The sequence below is a fragment of the Ictalurus punctatus genome, chromosome 1 (assembly GCF_001660625.3).
Source record: "Ictalurus punctatus breed USDA103 chromosome 1, Coco_2.0, whole genome shotgun sequence".
NCBI lineage: Eukaryota > Metazoa > Chordata > Actinopteri > Siluriformes > Ictaluridae > Ictalurus > Ictalurus punctatus.
The window spans coordinates 3,396,172-3,420,896 of record NC_030416.2 but is presented as its reverse complement, the minus strand read 5'-3'; the positions used below and the strand labels follow the sequence as shown (position 1 = coordinate 3,420,896).

The following is a 24,725-nucleotide window of genomic DNA, read 5'->3' as shown; positions in this document are numbered from 1 at the left end:
AACTGATCAGATGAAGATTGGGGGGAAAAAGGCCAGGGGACGTAAACTAGGTTTTAGTGTATTATAGAAGTACCCTGATCATTAACATTCTGAACAGTCATCCTGTTCGAACCCTGTATGTTTTCTGAAAGAGTGGCCTTGACGAGACTGCTTTGCCATGACTGGGCTAAAATGTAACATCTGCCAGTGAAGCTATTGGTGTTGAACGATGCATTATAACAACAGGTCTAATTTATAGCATAATGAGAATGATGCAAACTGTCACACACACTTAAAGATGTATATTTAAGAGGCAACTTGTATGTTAAAAACAAAAAACTGTGGTGTTAAATCTGGATGCACTATAGGAAACCAGTCTCTGGGGGTTCCGTTCAAATGGACTTTCGCATGAAAACATCTCCCGTCATCGGTTACACCTGAATGTTTTGGTAGGGGGGGCACGGTGGTTTAGCGGTTAGCATGTTTGCTTTACTCCTCCAGGGTGGGGGGTTCGAATCCTGCTTTCACCCTGTGTGTGTGGAGTTTGCATGTTCTCCCAGTGCTTTGCGGGTTTCCGCTGAGTACCCCGGTTTCTTCCTCCAGTCCAAGGAAATGCATTGTAGGCTGATTGGTGCTACCAACTGTACCCTTTTTGTCTGATTGTACTCTGCGATGGGTTGGCACCCCATTCAAGCTGTCCCTCGCTTTGTACCCCAAATTCCCTGGGATAGGCTCCAGGATCCCTTCGATGGATAGATGGATTACTGCGGCTAAATGACTAGGGAGTAAGACCCATGAAAGCGGGGTACCTGTCTAATCGATCTGCAGCTCAGGAAGAATTTGTCTGTATGAAAACAAACTAGAGATAATGAGGCTTCTTCATGAACTGAGCCCAGAATTGATCTGGGGACACGGGCCAAGTGTGAAAGTGCCCGAGGTGGTGTTGGTGCTTGGCGCTGTTAAGATTTACAATGTTTATGAATATAAAAGTAAAAATGTGTGTGTCAGCTGGCTGTAAGCACAACATCATTCTTTTGCTGTTGGAAAGTGTAGAATCAAACGAAGTTATTGCGAATCAATTGTAATTGCTACAGCACCATTACTTAACAGACACGTGTCCAGAAAACAAATCCCGTCCGAATAGTACTTTATGCATGCACTATTTTAGCGTTTGGTACATTCTTGAAAACGCCTGATGCTTTTCTAAGAACATTTAACTACATATGACTTTGGGCCACACTCTTAATATTCAACGAAGATGCTAAAGAAACAACAACAAAATGGCCGACCGTGGTGTCTTTGACAGCCTCCAGCAGTACAGAGCGTGGTGTAAGGGCTCAGGCGTGTACTCGCCGTGGTACTAAAACTAGACCTCCGTGCCACTCTGTCTCTAGTTGATTGAAACACATATATAACTCAACCTGTGGAAGACACGATATTTAACCAGTGTTTCCTTCAGCTGACAGAGTTGCTGAAGTGCTGTAGTCTTTGAAGAATTGTGTGTTGTGGTGGATTTTATGAGACGGAAATGTATGACATAATTCATAATTCGCCTTTTCTTGTTTTGTCCTGTCTTGTCCTGTGTGTATGTTTGTGTGTGTGTGTGCGTGTGTGTATGTGTGTGTCTGTCTCTTCTTGATGTCTTCCTTTTATTTCAACATTTGTTTGAGTTCCTCTTATTTCATGTCTGCTTTCTGAACACTTTCGGTTATGTTTTCTCACCCATTTTTTTGCTAACTCACTTATCCAACTTTGAAATTTTGTCATCCATTAATTCTGACCAAACCCCCCCCCCCCCCCCCCCCCCCCCCCCCAAAAAAAAAAAAAACCTTTATTTAACTACTAACTGACTAATCAAACCATTAACAACGCCTTTAAACTTCGGTTGCTCAAACGGCAGCCACGGGCTACGAGAAATCTCGCAGCTTGAACAACATATCGGGAATGGCAGGGTCGTCGCTGCGTTTGACCCCGATCACCGGCGCGCCCTATGACCCCTACGAGGCCCCGGGACCCCTGCGCCGCTGCCGCTCACCCATCCCTTCCATATTGTAGAGCGAAAAGCAACATGGAAAATGCTAGTAACTCAGGACGGGGGGGGACAGGAAAAGAGGATGGAGGGAACTCAATGGAAGCAATAACCACCAATAACTGTCCTGAATGTAGAAAGCTCTTCCTCTATCCTCGTCCACTCCGCTTCAGGCGCATGCATATAAGTAATGATAAGAGAAGACACACTGCATTGTATTTAGTGAGATCAATGCAAATATTTGGTTGAAATTAGTTAGTAGGACTAATAATTGGGGGGAAAAAATGCTGTTTAAGTCGTAAAACCTTAGTCTAGGTTCACACTAGCAAGTGAAAAGTCGCTTGTGTTACTTGTAGCCTCGTGCAGCGACCGCTATTGTGCGCTGTCCAGCATGTTTGTGGAAAATGGTAGTAGCCTAAATGTAGCTGCTAGTCAACTAGTCAAATACAAATTAACTAATGCACTAACACATACTAGCTTCGGTGTCAGGTTAGGAAAGCAAGCAACTCTACTAGCTACAGTATAGACACTCACTAGAGGCTTCAACTTCAACTGCGACTTCCTTTCAAGCTTTCCTTTTCTTCTGAAGTTTTCTATGCCCATTTATTGAGAGGTCAAATATGACAGGATACGATGAAACCATAAGGTTATAAGTTTTTCTTTCATTTTTGAGGATTGAACAGTAAACGGGAACTGATTGCAGGTAGGAACTAAAGCTGTGAGCGGGGGAACTGAAGAAACGTCGGACCAGGATTTGTCCGAGGAATCAGTCCGGCCAATTTGTTGCATTTGCTCTTCATAGTTAATTTGCGCAAAATTGAGAGAGATAAAATGCCGCTTGTCGAATTTATTTTCGCTTGTGGCTTTGTCGCTCTCTAGTGTGAACCTAGGGTTAGAGAACAGTATGTGTGTTTGTTTATACAAGTAGCTACTGTTCTCGTACCGTTGTGGGCCAAATGTCTTCGATCTCATCGGTAGAGCGAGAAATAAAATGGGCCGCCAAAAGAATGACGAGATGAAGATGAACAGAGCTACTTTAATACCTTCATTCCTGACATTTCGCTAACCTCATCCTTCATGGGACTGGATAATAATCACTAAAATCAGTAAACTTTCTTAATGCGATGAACGCATACATGAGTATACACAAGTATATATGATCCTTATGCAAACAGATTTAGAATAAAGGTCAGATTTATTATATATGCACACAAAAAAACTATGGTTGGTTTCGTTTAAATAATGCTATGATTATCTAGTATCTTGGCAAGTACTTAGCTAATATTATCCACAATTTTTTGTTAACTAGCTACATATTGTTACATTCATGTAGGATAAATTTGATGGAGGATAAATTTCTAATGGGATGCTGCTAGATTTATTAATTCACAACATTTTGTTTATCCTTTGTTGTTTTTGAAGTCATTGAGTTTTTTGTTTTTCTTTACATTCTTAGTACATATCGACATTATTATTGCTTTTTTGTTCATCCTATCCAGTTTTTTTTTTCTGCGTTTGTACAATCTAATAAAGAAAAAAATAATGCCCTCAAATAATCAGGCTTAAAGTGCAAAGTAATACAATTTGGGCATTAATTTACATTATTTATTTGAACATTTTTCGTACCGTTTCTATTTATTCTACTACCCAAACCCAGTTAAATTGAAAAAGTAAGCAATCATTTTGATCTGGAAAAATTCAATACCATTTATAGTACATATATATTTACGCAAAATGTGTAATACACCACTCATGATGCTGGAGTTTGGAACTCTGTTCATGCGCACATGTGTTTTGTAAATATATGTGCAAAAAAATCTTTTTAATCCTTAAAAAAAAGAAAAGAAAAAGTAATAGTGTATGAAGTCAGATTTGTAGATTATTATATAACTACTCTACTACTCTGCTTTCCTGATTTGTTAGTCTTGTCCTTGTTAATGTCTTGTTGTGTTTTTTTAATCTATTTTCAATGTATTTTGAAGATGATTTTGTTTTTATTGTTAAAAACATTCCTTTTTCTCGATGTTTTCATTTGTATATGATATATACACAAGTGTTAAGTATCTGTGTATCTTTTTGTTAGATAGAAAATATTCAGGTCTGTCGGACCAAGTGCTTCCAGAATTTCAGAAAAGAAAAAGAACAAAAAATGACAACAAAGCCATTTCTGAGAAAGTGCTTCCTTGGAATCAGAAAAAAAGTCAAATAATAATATATTGCAATAATTGCAAGTACTATTGGTATTTAGGTAGTTTATGTCTGTTAGCATTAGATGTTGCTTTGCCGATTGTCGGTGTGCATAAAGGAGCCATTTTGTTTTAAACATGGCACCTGTCATAGCAAAGCTGGGACAAGATTTCCAGAAACTAGAACCCAATGATCTTCGCATGTAATGGTCAAAGTAGGAGTAAATCAGGGCATATACCAAACACTAGGATTTAACAAAAGGGTTCTTTTTTTGAATTGACAATGAAAACTTAAAAGAACAAAGTTGGGGGAAAGGGTTTCTTTTGAAACCTTAAAGGTTTTTAGCTCCTTAGCCATTTTCAATTTGGAAATCTCTCTATTTGGGAAACAATATATGATAATGTTGCTAGAAAAGAGATTGTTTGTACTAGCACATCCTATTTAGCGGGTAGTTTATATTAAAAGTCCTTACACAAGCATTTACACTTGTACACCTTGTAAACACACTTGGCTTCAGTTCATTATGGGAATGTTCCTAAAAACATTTAACAAAGTTACAATAGATTTTGTGTATTTGGGAACTTTTTCTGAAATGTTTTACATTTTAGGAAGAAGGCTATAATGAATTCTAGCGTTTGGGATGGTGTTACCGTGACAGATTCAGGAAACACCTTTTGTGTGTCTTATGGGCGATCCTAGTAGTGCAATAGTGATTCCTTCAGAGCTGCTCATGTTCCATTAAAGTTGGAGTCTCCAAGCAGCGTGGCCTATAAGAGTTCAAGAGGCATTTTCATTCACTAACAAAATCCATTACTTATTAAATGATAAAATGATTAGCCAGGGAGGAGATGTATGCCCTTGATCAATACCAACAACTATTTCTCCATCTGTCATTCAGTCAGTGTCCACTTGTGTATATCTATATTATTGTCCTGTTGTTGTAGTATGTCGTCGTACAAACTTAGGTTTTTCGGGAAAGAACAGAATGTAGAGAATTTGAAATCTCAGCTCTTTGTGTAGTGTGTTCCATATTGTTGTAACCAATACAACACAATCAGGACACTTTCAGACAAATCAGACATGTTTGTTTTGAAAACATGAGCTCCCTCTATGAGGCTAATTTTAAGCTGCTGTGTGTTATTTAAAAAAAATTAAATAAACATAAACCACTAGCTAGATTTAACTAGCTTCACCTGCCAACGTTGCTGTACATACCTGTATCTACACAATATATGTCAAAACCTATTAAAATAAACTATAATGTATAATCTCACTGTATTTTGGTTATTCTCTTATATGTCCAAATCATATGGTGTATAGTATGTAGTGTATGTTTTTGTTATGCGTGTTTGTGCATTATATTGATGTATTCGTTTGCACTAACTACATTAAATCAATATATACCATATGTGCACCCACTATTCATTCAAACATGCACATCGAGCTTAATTAACTCATTTTTAAGATATATTCCTCGAGATGTACCACATTGACCTAGGTTACCTCTTGCAGGTAAATGTTCTAAAGATTTCACAGAGTTAATAAAAGTTATGATGTTTATTTTCACCTGATTTGTTTTTCCCCAAAACAAAAAACCTTCTAACCACTAAATGGAATTACAGATGATCCAAATGTCAGCAACATTTCTTATTGGTGTGATTCTCCTCGAGAACCTCCAGCATTCCCGATTCTACTTAACTTCTCCATGCCTATTTCAGTTTGTGTTTACAAATCATATAATGAATCCAATGCTACTTGAATGATTTAAACTACAGTTAATAGTGAATTATCTGTTAACAGAACTTTCGCATGCTTAACTTTAACCACCATCGACAGGTAAAGCCACCCCAGCTTTCTACTGTTGTCCGTTTTAACTAATAAGTTTCCTTTTCTGAGTGTTTTTTTAAAAAAACTCTTTAATGACAATTTTTAAGTATTAAATGTAATAAATGTATCTGGGGTGGATTATTCCATTCTTGCAAAATATCCAAAAATTGTGTGTTCTGCGATTTTTCACACTACAGCCTAGCATGAAATTCTAGGTACAACAATGTCATCACTGGTTAACTCATTTCATAAGTTGAAGTACTGAGCTTTTTTACAGGACTGGAGTTTTGCACCCCTTTAAAGATACATTACATACCAGTGTGAAATGCATGTGTTTTATGTATAATGTAGGTTGAATATGTTCAGCTCTTTTTTTTTTAAATTTCAAATCCATTTCTTTTTACCACCAATATGTATAACTTTTAAATAGTTTCTTTAAACCCAACATCTCATGTTGGCATTTAAGGTTGAGACGATTTTCTAACCAACTTCTTGTCTTTGCTTTTGTCCACAGTGTTAAGTTTCTAGCATTCACCGATTCTTTAAAGAAGACACAGTTAGGTGTTGTTTTCTGAGTTTACGGACGAAGGCGCATCATCCTGATGCGACACTTGAGGAATGTTGGTGTGACGAGAGGAATTGCCCAGAAAGACACGGAAAAATGTAAACGTCTGAGGCTGGATCTTCACACAGTAACCAAAGCAACCTCTTGGAATTCTGGACCCATTCCTTGTTCTACCGAAAGATTTCTTAATACTGCGAGACACTGGGCATTCCAATCTGATTGGGAGAGAAAAGTGACAAAAATATTCCGAACAAAAACATTCCATAACGCTTTGTGTCTGCCGTACAAGATGAAAACACCAGAAGCTCTAACTGCCGTGCTAATCCGCGGCATGGAGCTCTGAGTGTGCATTATTCTACGTTTGAGAATGATGGACCAAGCTAGATTAATCATGTAGCATCTCTGCTAACCCTTTGTAGCATTTGTTGGTGGAGAATCCTCTAACAATTTTTAGAGACTTTGATATTCATTCAACGGTTTGCACACACTGACTAATAATGACTTAGTCACGCACAAACCTTTATCATTTTAGCATTCCGGAAGAACGTGTCGTCAGCATATTGTCCTGTGTAGTCGTGGTATTTTTTATGTTATATGTTTATTTATTTTGTATAGAAACCCCCGTACCTTGTACACGTATACATTCCTGTTTCAGTTTTACGACTTGGACTCATTTTATGATATGGGTTGCTATTCTGACATGAGTCTTCCATTCTTTTCCATTGGTTCAGAAAAGGCAACTTATAATCATTTAGTCCACCAAACCAAAGCCCTCCACCGAGACCAAATAAAGTCAGAGATTGGTTCCTTAGTTAAAGTCTGTATTGTGAACCAACAAGATTCTCCCTTTACATGCACATAGGTTATCAGGTGTAGCAGGAGAGCTAATGCCCTTAAAAGCCTCTGCCAAGCTTATTAGCAGCATGGCGGTCTTTCTCTGAGAAGGCCCATTCGTAATTCCCTTCCTTGAATGTCTTTGTTTGAAACTGATACTTGATTTTTAAAAAAATATATAATAATTTTAGTAGTAGAGCTAAAGCTGCCATAGTGAATCCATGTGAACATCGTCAACACTTGACTGACACACTGCCACATCATCGACGACTGCTCGGACCAATAACGTGTGCATGCTAACCTTTTACCTTTTTAGAGATGATTTAGGCGTACAGAGGTCTTAAAGGTGGTATTCTCCCTTTCGCTCTGTCTTTATGTCCTCCATCATGGAAATTTGTCTTCAAGGAGATTGGTACTTCCATTAAAAAAAAATAATAATAATGGAGGACAAATGTACAAAGTAGAACAAATATATATTTTGATAAGTGGGTGGGAGGAATAAAAGAAGAGCAGTTGTGCACAAGAATCACCCAAGGAAACAACAAAACTGCATCTGGGAATTGAAAAAAAAAAAAAAAAAAAAAAGACCAACACTGCAACTGCTTCCCTGATTCACTCAGCGGAAAGGAGGGAATAAAGAGACTAGCAACAACAACAAAATAATTAATTAATTAAGAGCTCCTGAAATGGAGGAAGCAAGAGAAGACTGGACAACGCAAGACTGGAGATCAAATAAGAGAAAATGCAAGGACAAATCTTTGAAAAAAATAAATACATAAATAAAAGATAAGATTTTAAAAAAAGAAAAGAAAAAAGTTAAGAAAATGCTTTTTTTTTGTAACTTTGTTTACCAGCATGAGTTCTTTGCATGAGTATTTTCTGCAAGCCCTTAGCTGAATTGAGGAGGGCTAGAAAAAAAAAGAAAAGAATTATTATTATTTTAAAAAATTAAAAAATGATATGCAATGAATATTTAAAAAAAAAAAAGATTATATTAAAAAGAGCTATATTTTGTTTTGAAATAGTAAAAACAAATGTGAATAAATATCAAACTATATGTATGACTGCAAGATAAACTTTTATTAGTTTGAAGGAGAGAAAAAAATGTAGAAAATCACACCAAATTCTCCTTTGCTAACTTTTCGCCCCACTTATTATAACGTGTCCATTTTCCACGTTAACGCCACTTGTCCACGGACGCACATATTGCAGGCACGAGTGTGTGATCTGTTGTCTTGGTATTATTAGAGTGAATTATTAGAGAATTACTTTTTATTGATTGATTTTTTTTTCTTATTCTTCTGTAGCGAACGTGGTGCTGATTCTCAAACCTTCTTTTAATCCAGCCTCTTTTATTTCCCCAGCATGCTTTAAAGCAAAAAAAAAAAAAAAAGAAACAAACAAAAAAAAATATTATTAAGCATCTCATTCTCAGTCTGAGTCGAGTCGATGTGGCAATAATACCAACGACAATAATAGTACGAATACTGTGGAGGTTGTAGCTGGCCAGAAAAACAAGGGTGTTATGGGTGATTTTTCTTTCTATAGACAACAGTTTGTCTAGTCTCAGGTGAAAAAAAAGAAAAAGAAAGTTGGATGCCTGTCTTTCTTGTATTCCAGTCCAGCTGTCTGTCCTCTTTTTTTTTTTTTTGTCTGTCTCTCTCTTTCCACCGTAGTATGAGCGAATTGAAATCAAACAAATTTTTGTTTTTTTACCAAAAAAAAAAAAACTTAAGCACAAATCGCACAAACGCCGAGCCGAGCTAAAAGATGTAATCTCCACTATTTCACATCCTCTTGTCACAGTTTCTTCCAGAATCTTGGGGTCATTAGAGGTCTTCCAATGCTGTCCTGCCTTGAGCCAAGTGCGGTGAATAACAAAGTCAGTGACCCGAATTGTATCTGCGTCTGCGTACGTACATTTTCACAAGAGGACAATGTTAAAATGTCCTATCGACGATGTAGAATTATTCAATTAGAAAAATGTATAGTGTGTGTGTGTGTGGTAGTCTGGGAAAACCCGTCAGATGTTACTGCAGCCGTGTTACGTCTACCAAAAATGGCCACCAAATTTTGGGCTAAAATAGTTATTTCTCCCTGTAACATATCATGACGCTGCAACTTGTAAACATAAATATAATTCAGCAAAACATGGAACATGGGAATGTTTTTATTTACATAATAAACCCTTGCTAACTAACCCTGTATTAACACTAGCTTGTGTCACTAGGGGCAACCACTTAAATGAGAACTAATTACAGGTAGGAACTAAACTGTGAAGAAACTTGACGCACCTTAGGATCGGTCCAAGAAGCCATTTGGATTCGTCTACTGATCGTCATAGCTCATTCGTAGCGAAATGAGAACATCTCTATTCAAATCTCACTGAAATCGTGTCACGTTGGTCTATAGAAAAATTAATTTCAGCATTTTGTAATTTGCTAGAGTAAATGATCGTTGTGTGTGTTTTGTTTGTTTGTTTGTTTGTTATATATTCAGCGTGGAATCCCTCGTCGCTGAGTGTTCGCCAACAATTCAAAGTTTAGTCTCACATGCACTGACAAAGATGAGGTTAAAAAATCGTCCCGTTGTGAAGGCGAAGGCGAACAATCAGCCGATGTTTAAAGCTTCATGGAAATCAAAGTCAGCGTCGAGGAGTAAAAAAAAAAAAAAGCATGTTTTTCCTCTTATTAATGTACCTGAGAAAGAGTGAACCGTTTCAATAATACTTGCGTAACGTACAATCCTTCCAAAACAGAAACAAAAGCACAGCTACTGAAGTGTTTTCCACCCCGAGGACGTGTAGTTTTCTTCCCCAGTGAATGCCATGCTTTGATCAAGTTGTTGGATCGTCTCCCTTTTCACTTTTTCAAAAAGCCTGACCTTTATTTCTGGTTGCGGGGCATTCAAAAGACAAGAAGCTTTTCATATATATATGAAATATATAATAGTTCAGGAAAGTCTGAAAACGTCCAAACTTTGCCAGTAAGTAATGGTTATAATGGGAATTGTATTGGTTTTCATGGAAACTGTAATGCTCCCTGTGGGTCTCTACTGGTAAATTGTTGCCTTCTCTTGGTGGCATGTTATGTCTAGTGGATACCATTATGGACCAGTAATGGTTTTAATGGTTAGCTGATGGCTTGCAATAGTATTTGTAGTGGAAAGCATTAGAATTTCTGTGATGGATTCTGTTGTTGTTGTTGTTGTTGTTGTTTTTTCAGCAGGGGTGAAGGGATTTCCTGGTCCGCCATCACACATACACACAATGTATTTTGACTGGAATTCTCCAGTCAAATTCTCCCTTAATTTTCATCAGCCTGTATCATTTGCGTATCCGTCGTGACATACGGATCACACACTGGGCAGATTTGCCTGTAGCGTAAAACTCGCATCAAGCGAGTGTGATTTGGAATCAGGCCCAGATCACGTGTGAGAGACGGTTTCGGTTTAGCAAAAATGCGATAAGTAGCTCAAAAGAACTGTTTTCTGTCGTATTTGGGGTTTATTTCTTTTGCGTTTGTGTGTGTGTGTGTGTGTGTGTGTGTGTGTGTGTGTGTGTGATGGACATTTGACCTTAAACTGTAGCAGAGAGGCCTCTTTGATTCCCAGTAGCAGTGTGTGTGTGTGTGTGTGTGTGTGTGTGTGTGTGTGTGTGTAGCTGTAGATTACACGAGAATGGACTGAATGTATTATATCTTTTAAATTCTTCAGCTGTATTAATAAGACGAGCATCGCGACATGCTGCCAGTGAACAAAGTGATTTTTAAAATAAAATAAAAAAATAATGAGGGATGGAGAGAGAGACAGACGGACAGATGGAGAGGAGAGACAGAAAAGAGCACAAAGGGGTATAGAGGTGAATACAGGGAACGTTAAAGAACACTGTGTGTTTCAGACTGCCAGGTTTTAAGATGCTGCTATGAGAGAAATATTTACACACATGTAAATATATAGTACCAGTCAAGAAGATTGGAATGGACACACCCACCAAAAAGTGACAAAAATGTAAATATATAATTAGAATTTGCACATAATGATACTCCTAAAAAAAAAAAAATTTAAATACTGAAGTACAACAAAACGGCTTCAAATAGTTTGCAATATTTCTGTCTGAAATTAGCTCCGCCCTCTGCTGAAAAAACACCTACAAAGAGACTTTTAGTGATTACAAAGGGGCGGGGTTTATCAGTATTTCAGTTGTAATCGCAGTTCCGCCTCACAAACAACAGAGGGCTGTAAAATAAATTTTAACAAATGACAAACCGCTCCTTTAAATACAAATTAAACGTCCAGTTTGTCCAGACTTCTGCTTGGTACTTTATATGCATAAAATGTGTGTTTTTTTTTTGTTTTGGGATTTTTATTTTATTTATTTTTTTTAAATAATAATAAATCTTCATGTTTTAGTCACGAACCTACCGTAAGAAAACCTTTAAAACCCTACATGTGTGTGTTGTATTATGTTTTGGGTGATATGTGATCACCCCCCAAAAAAAGCTTATCTGAATATAGGAACACACACACACACACACACACACACACACACACACACACACACACACACACACACACATGCTTGATGGATACCATGGACATGGTGTGAATGCAATCTTTAATTTTATGTTTGCATTAAGTGATGAGTTGAATTTGTCACATATGCAAATGCACGTACACACACACACACACACACACACACACACACACACACACACACACACACACTTGCATAGACTTCGTTTGTTTAAATTTTTCTGTTATTTAATTTAATTTTGGGGGGTTGAGGTTGTGGGGGGTGGAAATGATCAGTCTGCCTGTTTCTTTGCTGTAATCATGTTTCCTTTCCGTGCCTGCGATTATATCAGCTGAATCAATCATGATTATCTGTGTGTACTGATTGTGTTTCATTTTATGTACTTGAATTATTACGGATATGCAATCTTTGCCACACTGACCACTGCCAGCCCAATCAACATGATCAGTAATTAAGATGATTAAAGTAATTAGTAACCATGTTGTGCTTCCCTGTTGTGTGTGTGTGTGTGTGTGTGCTTGTTCAAAATGCCACATTTTTTATAATCACTGACAGTAAATTCACCTCTCTAATTCATCTAATCTCTTAAATGTTAGCTAGCATTATTTTAAAACGTAATTTTTTCTTCAGTAAACTGTGATTTTCAAGAAAGTATAGCCTGAACATAAACGGGCCTAAACTCCCGTCCAGATCTCGTCCACTTCCTGTACGAAGATGTGCCGTTAACATTTAATTTGCGCGATAGGATAGTATGTTCAAACTGGCCTTCACGACATAATTGAAAGTAAAGAAGAATGGAAAAAAACGAGAACTTCATTTTGTTCTTCCCGTGATTGTCGGGAAATTCAGATGATGCGACCTTGAATGTGATTTGTGGTGTAACCCATAGAGTTCACCAATGGCCACTTTTCACAAAAACAGACGATTACTGTCATTTTCACGTGCGGTGAAAACACCTTTCGCCTCATCTACGTCAACGCAGCAGAGAAGAAACTTCTGAATAAAGGTCAGAAATTGTTTGTTGAAGAGTTTCCTCAACGTTAAGTGACGTTAGCGTTGATGATGAGTCGCTAGCTGTGTGTTTAATTGATATTGTATTCGTATCAAGTCCTATTTCTTTCACTAACATTAGCTACAGTACATAACGGAATTTATTTTAGTTCATTGAAAGCTAACACTTGTAGTGAGAACGATGGGTGTTTTTGTTTGCTCAGTGTCAAACGTAGTCGTTGGCGCTAGTCAGGAATTTGTTCCGTTGGCGAACCATTTGTGTTTGATCTAGAGCTGCAACAACTAATCGCTAAAATCGATGATAATCGAATGTGAAAACCGTTGTCACGAATCTCATTATCGATTAGTTGGTCTTCGTGCGGCACGGGACATATTTACTCATTAAGTTACTTCTATTCCGAAAACACACATCGGAGATTAAAAACGAAAGTTGTCCCAAATGACGTACTGTGCACTTACACTATGCACCATGTACTCTACCGTCTAATGTATGAATTTTAGAAAGGTAATATCGTCTCAAATAGAACACTAGCGGTTTTTTTCTAACCGGAAGTATAAGATTCCTAGTCGACGGCGCATGACGTCATATGCACGTAATGTGATGCCGTTAGCTTTAGCCTAATACCCAGAGTCAACAACAATGACTTGCTTCAGTTTACTCTTTGTCAATCTTACCTTTCATAAAAAGTAATGCATAAATACTATTATATAATATAAACATAATAATTATATATAAAATATATATAAGTATTTATGCATTATTTTTTATGCATGCACAAAAAGAACTGAATGAAACTACAGTCCTAAATGAATAATGTTATATTCAGGTGTGTGTGTATTGGGTTCTTTTCAGTCTTATATAATTGGGATAAACAGTTGTGTAAAGTTTTAGTAACACTCAGTTTGTGGATTTTATTTTAAATAAACGAAATAAAAGGTACTGAAAGTTTGCCCCGCCCCATCCGATTAATCGATAATAAATAAATTTTAAAAATCGGCCAACTAATCGATTATGAAAATAATCCTTAGTTGCAGCCCTAGTTTGATTTGATTCCATTTGGCATTCTTTCCCTGTGTTGTTGTTGTTGTTGTTGTTGTAGCAGCAGAAGTAAAGTTACCCTACAAAGGCTAATTCTGCCAGCAGAAAGTGTGGAAAGGGTCCATCTTTATTCAAATCAATGACTATGTTTAAATGCACGTTGAATTCCACTTAAGGTCTATATTCTGAATACGATGTTTATATGCGTACAGTCATCGGAATATTCCTGTACACATGGTTGTTGTAAGTATGCCATTCTGAGTTGCCATTCTTAAATACCTAGCCTACAGCTAAGCGTTTGTTAGCATCTACGATTCCTTGCGGACTGAGCATGCACATATACTTCCTTTCAGTGGATTTTCTGAATAAGGTAAATGCAGGTTGTGATCACGTCACATGACATCAAATTTTTGCCCAAATCTGAGATAATTTTGAGAAAGCTCCTCAGAATATTGCAGTTTGCGCTTGATTTTGCGTTCATTTCTGCGATCGCAAAATCCTGGAGGGACGGACCAATTCAAATGCTGCCAAATTCAAAGTAATATCAGAACACAGATGTGCATGTAAACGTAGTCAGTGGCTGAGTCTTATCATGGTGGGGCCTGACCAACAGAAAAGGGGGAGGGGTCTGCCTTTTTGGTATGAAAAGAACAATAGACAATTTTATTTTTTTAGCTGTGAGGAAGATAGTTTTGCAGACTACTTTGGACTTTCTGTAATCTGCTTCAGCATAAATAAAAGTAGTAATAATGGAATGTTCCAGATTTTTTCATATGTTCAGGTAACCAGGCACTTGCATGTAGAGAAGGAGAGAGAGAGAGAGAGAACGAGAGAGAATGAGAGAGAGAGAGAGAGAGAATGAGAGAGAGAGAGAGACCTTTAAACCTCAGAATTCGTCATTTGATTACAGAATGTCACTACAAAACACTTTCAGAGTTTCCGGACTTTTCCACGTTGTTTTAAATGGGAAATTTGCAGGAGAGTTAACGTTGCTTTACACACCATCTGCTGGTCTGATCTGTCAACAGCACCCGGGTCAGGATCTTGAAAGGAACAAGGAGTGTGCCTATCATGCATTAGTCATCAAAAAATTAAAGAATATTAAGATTTAAATTGTACGTATTGTGTTTCAGATCGGTAACCAGTAATAGTATTAAAAATGTACTTTTATGAAATAAACAATAGTTTTTAATACATCTCGTACTCAAGGCTGTGAATACTTATGTCCTTTTTTTTTGTTTTTTTTATTTTTAATAAATTTGCAAAGATTTCAAACAAACTTCTATCATGTTGTCATTATGGGGTATTGTTTGTACAATTTTGAGGAAAATAATGAATTTAATCCATTTTGGATTAAGGCTGTAACATAACAAAATGTGGGGAAAGTGAAGCGCTGTGAATACTTTCCGGATGCACTGTGTACTTTTTTCCCCCTCTGTTAAAGTGGGCGTAGTCGATGTTATAGAAAAATAAATAAACACCTTCTGACCAATCAGAATGGAGAATGTGGTTTAAGATTCTTTATTTAATTGAGGGATATGAAAGGTAACGATTAAACACCAGAGCAGAGGATACCTGTACTGCTCCTACACACACACACACACACACACACACACACACACACACACACACACACACAGAGCCGTTATTCTGTAGGAGAATGAAAACACAAACTCGAAACTTCGCATTCGTAGACGCTACGTTATCATGCAACACATTGCGATGTTTACAAAAATGCCATATCATTTGGCATATAAAAAAAAATCAGGGCATGTTAATGGTCTACATCTCTCTCAGTGCTCGAGGCCTCGCATGGCAGCGATGGTGGATGAGAGTCTGCGTGGGAGAGGTTTAGCCGTCTGTCTGAATTCTTCAGGTTTGGCACGGAGGAGAGCCGTGATGTTCTGGAGAGTTCTGGACGTTTGTAGGCCCAAGGCATCCATCACGTTGCTCAGGTAATCTGGGGAACAGAAATGAGATCATGCATTAAATCAACAAAAACAGCAAAATGATACGCTGATGAGGAATACACTTGGGGGCGTGCGTGTTCTAGGGTTGGTGTGATGAAGCAGAGCTATTAAACAGCTCTAACACTGGAGACTCCTTCCGTAAATCGTAATATAAACAAACGTCGCCATGTCAACAAATACACTTTTACTATAGAAATGATAACGCATTAATCAATAAACTACTCTCAGTGAATCAAAACCTTCTGACCTATCAGCATGAAGCGTTCAACAGGACCGATATTTAGGCTATAATCCAGTAAATATTTACTGCATGCAATTTTGTGTATATTAGCGTGTGTGTGTGTGTGTGAGGGACAGGTCAGGTTTGATAATGTGTTTTTGGTTAGTTCTTGATTACTAATATATAATACCGATATCTGTAGCCAGCTGTTTGGTAGCATGAGGACTCAGCTCAGGGATCTGCAGAATCACATCGCAGTAGGTCTGCATGGTTGCCCTGGCGATAGACCCCAACCAATAATCCGCCGTGTTCTCCAACTCCGGAACATCATCGCCTACAGGAAGGGCATGTCGTTAGTGCAGAAAAATGTGTGTGTAGACACTTTAGTTAGCTGGACATGGCGCTGTGTGTGTGTGTGTGTGTACCTTGTTCAGGGGGATATGGCAGTTTGCCTGTGTGTAAGGCCAGTTCCAGTGCCGGATCCTCCTGAGTCACAAACGGCTCCAGATGCAGCGGCAGAGACATGATGTACTGCCCAATCTACACACACACACACACACACACATTGAATAACCATGACTGTATGTGACAAAGGATATTAGTGTGTATATATAGTGTGTGTGTGTCTTACATTAGTAATGTACTCCTGTGGAGAGAGGCTGAAGGTCGGTAAATCTTCTGTAAGAGTTTCACCCAGAGCAGCAGAACCTCGAACCTACACACACACACACACACACACACACACACAGTCAGATTCTTCTGTTGTCTTTCTTGCACGTCTCTCACACACACATTTATACACACCTCTGCTTTGCTGAGCAGGCAAAGCTGGCGTTTGATCTGCAGGAAGACTGAGTCGAAGGCGAGCTGATTGGCCTGCTGGTTCAGGCGAGTCAAAGCGAGACGGGTGTCTGACAGGAGGCTCGAGTTCCCCGTGCCTTTCTCCTACAACACACCACACACAATGTTTGCACACCCTTTGATGAACCCAACGGGACATTTAACGGAGGTCTATGTTAAGTAAGGAATAAAGCATGCTCTAGAACAGAGTAGATGTAATATCCGGGACAACACCCGAGTGAAGTGAACAGTAAGAACGCGCAGACCTTGAGTGTGTGCAGTGTTTCCAGCAGCGTGTTGTACTCGGCCGTGCTGCTCTGCTGTAGGTAGTTATATTCTTGCCAAGGGTTTTTCTGGCCACGCCGCTCAGCCCCGCCCTCCTGCAGGCCGCTCAGACTCCTGGGGTTAAACCCCTCCCACAGGAAACGCCCCGCCTTGCCCAGGATCCTGCCAATCATTGATAGCCATGCAAATGAGTGGAGATTTACTGAGATGTCTTGATGCTCTGTGTGTGTGTGTGTGTGTGTGTGTGTGTGTGTGTGTGTGTGTGTGTGTGTCTTACTTGTTGGAAAGCTGTTGCTCGAAAGTGCCACACTGCCTGAGAAGCTCCCCACACGTAGCAATAATCCTATATATAAAATTTTTTTCTTTTTTAAAAGTTAATCAACTATATTTGTACAGTAACGAAAGAGGCTGTAGCTCAAAGGCTCCGCCCACCTGACTGAATTCTGGAAAGCCGTCCAATCCTCAGTGAACACCTCCGATGTGGGTGTGTCTTCCAGCTTATACTTCTTTCTGATCGACTGAAGTGTGATGGAGAAGTCGGACACGTACCTGAGAGAGAGAGAGAGAGAGAGAGAGAGAGAGAGAGAGAGAGAGAGAGAGAGAGAGAGAGCGAGAAGAGACAGAGAAAAGAGAGAGAGACACAAATAGAGGCATAAAGAGAGACAAAGCAGAGAGAAAGACAGACAGAGATGGGAAGAAAGACGTAAAGACAGTGAGCGAGGGAAAAAAAGAGAAAGAAATAGTAATTTTGTTCCAAAAGAATAAACTGACATTGTTACATTTTTTGTTATTTAATTACATTTCTATCATTGTATTTGCGACTTGGTGTGTGTGTGTGTGTGTGTGTGTGTGTGTACTTGGTGAACAGAGCACGCAGGGCTTTGATGAGGCCACACACTCCGAGTCCTTCTGTGAGTTTGACACAGCGATCCACGGCCGCCGCTGCCAGACCAAACACCTTCTGTACCGAGTGTGTGAGCTCCAGCACACAGTCCAGCACCTCGCCATACTCCTACACACACACACACACACACACACAGACGTAAAATGGAAAAGTGTGGAGAGATTTCAGTACGTTTGCTCATCTCAGTAATGAACCTTACATCACCTGAAAAGTGTGTATGTGTGTGTGTGTGTGTGTGTGTGTGTGTATAATCACCAGTGGTACAGCACTGAGTTGGATCAGCAGGTTGGTCTCCTCCAGCTCTCCATACTGCATCTGATAACTTGTATACGGTGCATGCACACTTGACACCAGCTCACACACCTTCAACAGGTTACACTCACCTACAACACACACACAATTTTACAAAAATTTTGCCTACATTTTGTAGTGTTAAATCCTGGAACTGAAACTGACTCCAACTGTGTGCAGTCAGGGTTTTGTTATAACACACACACACCGAGGTGAGGCTGCATGGCGTTTTCCAGGCTGCGGCTGAAGCTGGCTGCCGTCTGGTGCAGCTCGAGAAGTGTGTCAAGTCGACTTTCAGCAGGGCAGCGCTCCAGTGCTGCTGCAATGCATTCTGGGATTGATGGAACCATGGCACCGAGGGTCTGAATCGTCAGCACCGTCACCACCTCATATGGGTTCTTAAAGACCTGCACACGAACAAACACGCAACACACACACGTGACTCCTGTTATACCATCAAATGCGTATAAAAGCTGTGTGTGTGTGTGTGTGTGTGTGTGTGTACCTGACTGCTCCACTGGAGCTGTGTGTACCAGGTGGACAGGAGCGTGTCATAGAACTCAGACAGCTGCTGCTTCAGAGGGGCATCAGACTGACACACACTTTCCCACACACTCAACAGCTGCACCTGAGACACACACACACACACACACACACACACACACACACTATGTGAATGACACCAGTTGTTAAAATAGTAAAAATATTCACCTGAATGCAGAAATATATAACACTGGTGGGTGGGGGGGTGTGTGTGTGTGTGTGTGTGTGTGTGTGTGTGTGTGTGTGTGTGTGTGTGCTCACGACCCTCACCTTGTGGCATTTGTAATAGTAAGCCAGTAGTTGTGGCATTCTGTCCATTTCTGTGAAAACCTTCACAAACAGCTTAGCTTGATCTGCACATGGAACCAAACATGGAAATGTAACTCTCACACACACACACACACACACACACACACACAAAAAAAAACTATAACAATGCATTTCTAGGAGAGCTTAAGCATTGTCCCCTATGTCATTAAGAGGTTGTTAGGGTGTTGCTACATGATTGCTTTGGTATTCCAGGTGGTCATTAAGGTGGTGTTTGGCAGTTCAGGTGTGTGTCAGGTTGTTGCGAGGTGGTTGGTAAGGTATTCCAGGTGGTTATGATTGTGTTCCAGGCAGTTGCTTGGTGGTTGCTATGTGATTGCTGTTATTTCAAAATGGATGCCTGGGCGTTGCTAGTTGATTACCAAGTTATCCCAGGTGGATGCTATTGAATTCTAGGCAGGTGGTAGGGTGTTGCTACGTGGTTTCGATGGGATCCCAGGTGGTTTCCAGGGTGTTGCTAAGCAGTTGCTATCTTATTCCAGGTGGTGGCTATGGGATCTCAGGTGGTTGCCTGGGTGTTGCCAGGCGGTTTCTATGGGACCTCACGTGGTTGCCTGGGTGTTGCTAGGCGGTTTCTATGGGATCTCACGTGGTTGCCTGGGTGTTGCTAGGCGGTTTCTATGGGATCACAAGTGGTTGCCTGGGTGTTGCTAGGCGGTTTCTATGAGATCTCAGGTGGTTGCCTGGGTGTTGCTAGGCGGTTTCTGTGGGATCTCAGGTGGTTGCCTGGGTGTTGCTAGGCGGTTTCTATGAGATCTCAGGTGGTTGCCTGGGTGTTGCTAGGTGGTTTCTATGGGATCTCACGTGGTTGCCTGGGTGTTGCTAGGCGGTTTCTATGGGATCACAAGTGGTTGCCTGGGTGTTGCTAGGCGGTTTCTATGAGATCTCAGGTGGTTGCCTGGGTGTTGCTAGGCGGTTTCTGTGGGATCTCAGGTGGTTGCCTGGGTGTTGCTAGGTGGCTGCTATGTGGTGGACCGTTTCAAAGTGCTGACCCTGGAGGCTCCTTCCATGAAGGTTCCATCGCAGAAAACATATCAAGAGTTACACACATTTCTTCGTCAGATAACGTCAAAACTTTTCATTTGTTTACTGCTTGACTTGGATTATGTGGAGCATCTGCCAAAGGAGTCCTGTTGCTATAGAAACGTGACGCAGAATGGCACGTATAAAATTGTGGTAATGAAGTTGAAATGCAAATCGTGTGTGCGCGCGCGCGCGCGTGTGTGTGTGAGAGACCTGTAGAGTGCGTATTAAAGGTGGAGACGATCTGAGGGCTTGTCAAGGCCTCTAGTCTGTTTTTGAGCGCCTCCAGCTGCACACACTTCTCACTGTAGTCCGGAGTATCCACCAGCATGGCCAGGCTGTTCTGCATCGCCGCTAGCTTACTGCTAATCACAGCCACATCCTACACACACACAAACACACACACACTCAGGTTGTGACCGTAAACCATCTTTTAAACACAAACACACACACACACCTGAGTTTTGAAGGTTTCCTCAATATCTGCACTGAGCGTGCTCCATTTATCTGCTTCCTGTAGTGCTTCGGCTGCTAGCTGCATCCTGGACTTCACTTGATCGAGCTCGACCAGCACCTACACACACAGAGAGACATATTTTCAAACATCCTGCCTTCCTAGACGTAAGCTTGCGCTTCTTCTACTCGTCGTTTGCCAATGCTGACAAGACCAAGCCTACACAGGAACTTGTTTCCTAGATGCCACCCAACATGGAGAAGGAAAAAAAAAGAAGTTCTTCTCGCAGAAAACTTCACCATATCGACAATTACACATCACCGCTTCTGGCATACAAGTCCCTGTGTCAGGTGTTGCTATAGAAACAATAATGTATGTGCGTGTGGACCTGCATAGACTGCACGGTGTCCTGTTCAAACTTCTTAATATCTTCCTTCACCATCACCATCTGATCCCTGAGGAACGAAGCCTCTTGTTTTACCGCTTCGATGTCTCTCAGCACGCGGGGCATATTCTGCAGAGCCTGAATGCTGGTTTCTGAAGATCCGCGCAAACACACACACACAATAAGTGCAGCAGCACCCAGGACAGTGAAGGTTACTATAAAGTCGGTGAGATCTCATCGTTACCTTCGATCGAGTTGTTGACTTCCTGTATAAACAGCTGCAGCTTCATGACCAGCGTGGCTGCGTGAGCGTCCGCTTTGCCCGGCGCATCTTTCTGTGCCACTTTGAACGCACCGTTCACCCACTCCTTCACATCGAAATCGTCTGCCAGGAACTTCGAGAAGTCCATGACTGCGTGAGCTGACGGGTCGCTGTTAGGATCCTCAAGAACACATTGAAAAGTCTGTGTTAATTAGTGAGTTCCTTATTCTAGTCATCTGGGCAACTTCGTTTGCTAAAACAATCTCTTCATGCAGGATTTCAGAGGGTTTTTTGATGTGATTGTTGCAGCCAAAAAAAATTCTCGATTTTGTTGCAGCTCATCTCGAATTTTTTGCGACGGAATTTGTGGAGATTTTTGTGGGGTTTTTTTTTTTAACTGGCGAAACTGCAATTACACAAAATAATTTTGCAGTGATGTTTGTAAGCAAATGAGATTTTTTATTTTTTTAAAAATTGAATTGAAGAGGGATTGTCTCGGCCCAAATCTGCAGAGTTTGCTTGATTTTACGCTCATTTCTCACAAAATTGTGAAATCCTGGAGGGACTGACTAATGATGAAACTAGTCAAAAATAGAGGTTGACGGATTAATTACAGCGTCAGTTGGCTGAAAAGGGCGCGCTGAGAGCGGCCCCTAGAGGCGAAATAAAAAACAATTACTGACTAATTTTGTTGTGTTATTTGGAGTGTTTTTTTTTAATTAATTTTGGATGTTTATTTTTTTTACTTTTAATGTTTATTACTGGTTAAGATTAATATTTATATACTTATTTATTTTTTTTAAAAAGTACAGTACATTTTCATGGTACAATCAGTACTGTTTATTTTTGTTATAAAGTGCAGCAATATTTTCCTTTGAGTGTTGTTTTCATTCAAGATCAATTTTAAAAACTATCGGTTGACTAATCATTCATCGGCAGCTTCCGCCCAATTTAATCATCGGTATCGTAATTTTTAAAAATCCACTATCGCTCGACCTCTAGTTACAAAAACTAAAGAGTTGCTACACGTGTAACATGAACGTCTGGTTTATATTAACGTGCTTGTTCTAACACGTTCTCGCTCGTTCAAAGGGATTCGAAATCAAAGACTGTTATTAAAACATATCCGATCATCATAAAGGACCTTTGTTTTTGGCTCCCTGCTGCTAGCAGAAGGATGTGACAGCTAGATGTATAAACAACAAATTTCAGAAATGAATGCAAACAGAACTTCGTTTATTTACAATATTTACAAAATTACACCTACTGCAGGCTCCGAGCGATTCCAACTGCCGTGGATATGTTTGTACGTTCGATCGTTCCAGATTTACTGATCGGTTACGAGGCTCTGCCTCTTTGCTTTGAGAGGTCTACCGCTCCTCATAAGGAGAAGCCACGTATTGAATAAATGCTGATGATCCCCCCCCCCCCCCTTTTTCCAGTGTGTAATGTAGTACACCCCGAACTGTCTTTAAATGTTCAAAGTTGAAGTTAATAAAATTACAACAAAAACACCTCCACCACCTTGTCATGTGATTAAGAAAGCAGAAATGCCAAAATGGAAGGAGTCTCCAGTCCCAGCACTTTGTAACTTTAACGTAACAGTCATAAATGTCCATATTTTTGTGACCGTTGCACTAAACTATAACAGACAAAAAGCTATGATGTTTCACTCATTAATGAATTAAAATTAAAATCAAACAAAAATGTAACTGTTGTCAGATTGCAGTGCTATCTTTTAAGATCACTGCTGTGTAACAGCAGGACACCTAGTTTAATTCTACAAAGAATGCTAATTTTGAACAAGCGACAGCAGCCAATCAGGGGTCAAGCTCCAGGGTTCGATTTGCATAATCAAAACAGCTGACCAATCGCTTTCATGCACGTTAATTTGCATCTCACACGCGTGTAGTTATAAGAAAAATGCATTCAATTCATAATAACTGGTTCATAATGAACATTTTGGTGCCTAAAGAACGTACAGACACTTACATTACTCGTACCAACAAAGTTAGTAGTTAAAAATTCTACTTAAAATGTACTTTAACTCTCACTGTAATCTGGTGGGGAAATACCTGCAGTTCAGTCCATCCTGTAATTTTTGCCCAATCCCGGTTTGGACACGAAGAGAAAATAAACAGCCCAGGAGAAAGAAATGACCATAACGACCAGATACAACTCCAGCAGCGCCACCGCCTCCTCCAGCGTTAGAGCTCACCAAGTCTGAGCTAATATCTCTGGAGTTAAAAACGAATTAACAGACTGCGAGCAGATATCCTGAATGTTTCCTGCTGCTTCCGGGTTGCAAAAGCGTCATTAATTCCCACCTGTATTCAGGCGAACTCCACCGTCTTTACCATGATTGGTCAGTTTATGTGTCAATCCAGTACAGGTCTGTATGTTTTACTTTATTTGTGTCATGTACATCCACTCATATGAAAATCCACATTTTATTCCCCCCAAAACATCATAGATTAAACTTAAATAAAAGAAATAGTATTTCAATTTTAACAGCCTTTAAAAAATAATAATAATAATTGAAAATTCAGTTGAATTTATGCCTGATTTCATGACATTTTGAAATCATCTAATTAGTCAGAAGGTTGATTAATTTTCTATAACAGCAGCTCTGACTATAGTTCCAGCTGTACGACGAGTCACGGGTTTATATCGTACAGCGAAACCCCTGTGTAATCGTGGACACGTTGGTGTTTTCTGTAAGGACCTGTTTATTTAACATTTACGGAAGGAGTCTCCAGTCAGAGGTGAAACTGTAACTTTGAGTTCAGGACAGAGGACTTTATAATTTGCGGTTTCTCGGTAACATGACAAGTCGTTGTTGTTGTTGTTTTTTTTTTGTTTGTTTTTTTGTCTTATTAACTTCAACCAAGAGAGAGAAAGAGAGAGAAAAAATAAAGCATTAAAGAGCGACAGTTTACAGCTGATATAACGTATAGTAGGAACTAACTTATTTTAAAGATGTTCCTTGACATTAAAATGACTATAAATGGATAAACAGTATGACATGTCATACACTAATCAATAAATAAAAATTGGCTAATTGTCGTGCAAGAGGAATAAAACTGCTTTGTGGTGAAAACAATAACAGCGTCACACCACCCCGTCATTAATTTATTTTCCTAAAACAGCACACGCCCATGTTGTTGTTTTTTATTCCTTACTAATTAAACTTGGATTTATAGAATTAAAGGTAAT

General features: G+C 39.6%; 2 protein-coding genes across 4 annotated transcripts in view; one reads left to right on the top strand and one right to left on the bottom strand.

The window, feature by feature from the left end:
* The window catches only part of kcnc3b (potassium voltage-gated channel, Shaw-related subfamily, member 3b), a 61,500-nt gene extending 53,488 nt beyond the window's left edge, over nt 1-8,012 (top strand). For 2 of the 3 annotated variants that reach the window (XM_017466133.3, XM_017466113.3), the window contains one exon: nt 6,537-8,012. In XM_017466133.3, the coding sequence (XP_017321622.1) occupies nt 6,537-6,550 (14 nt within the window). In that variant the 3' untranslated portion in view covers nt 6,551-8,012. Of the gene's footprint in view, nt 1-1,879; nt 2,086-6,536 lie in introns of those variants that run through there. The other variant, XM_053677654.1, reaches the window with a different exon arrangement.
* A 7,498-nt stretch (nt 8,013-15,510) lies between these two features.
* On the bottom strand, nt 15,511-23,816 carry cog7 (component of oligomeric golgi complex 7). The gene is made up of 18 exons (XM_017466069.3): nt 23,585-23,816; nt 21,492-21,690; nt 21,251-21,399; nt 20,866-20,982; nt 20,622-20,790; nt 19,329-19,411; nt 19,021-19,143; nt 18,724-18,922; nt 18,480-18,607; nt 18,178-18,332; nt 17,753-17,869; nt 17,598-17,663; nt 17,302-17,482; nt 17,000-17,140; nt 16,827-16,910; nt 16,621-16,735; nt 16,386-16,529; nt 15,511-15,965 (listed from the first exon to the last, which is right to left on the bottom strand). Exons 2-18 carry the CDS (start codon nt 21,655-21,657, stop codon nt 15,799-15,801), a joined length of 2,304 nt encoding a protein of 767 aa, XP_017321558.1. The 5' UTR covers nt 21,658-21,690; nt 23,585-23,816; the 3' UTR covers nt 15,511-15,798.
* Nucleotides 23,817-24,725: the final 909 nt, after the last annotated feature.

Bases quoted from the DNA above. Each gene is read 5' to 3' on its own strand.
- cog7 (XM_017466069.3), bottom strand. From the start codon at position 21,657: ATGGACTTCTCGAAGTTCCTGGCAGACGATTTCGATGTGAAGGAGTGG. The intron at 20,983-21,250 runs GTCCACACGCAC...CTGTGTGTGTAG, and splicing joins ACACCGTGCAGTCTATGCAG to GTGCTGGTCGAGCTCGATCA. The intron at 16,530-16,620 runs GTACACACACAC...CCCTTCCTGTAG, and splicing joins GCCATATCCCCCTGAACAAG to GCGATGATGTTCCGGAGTTG.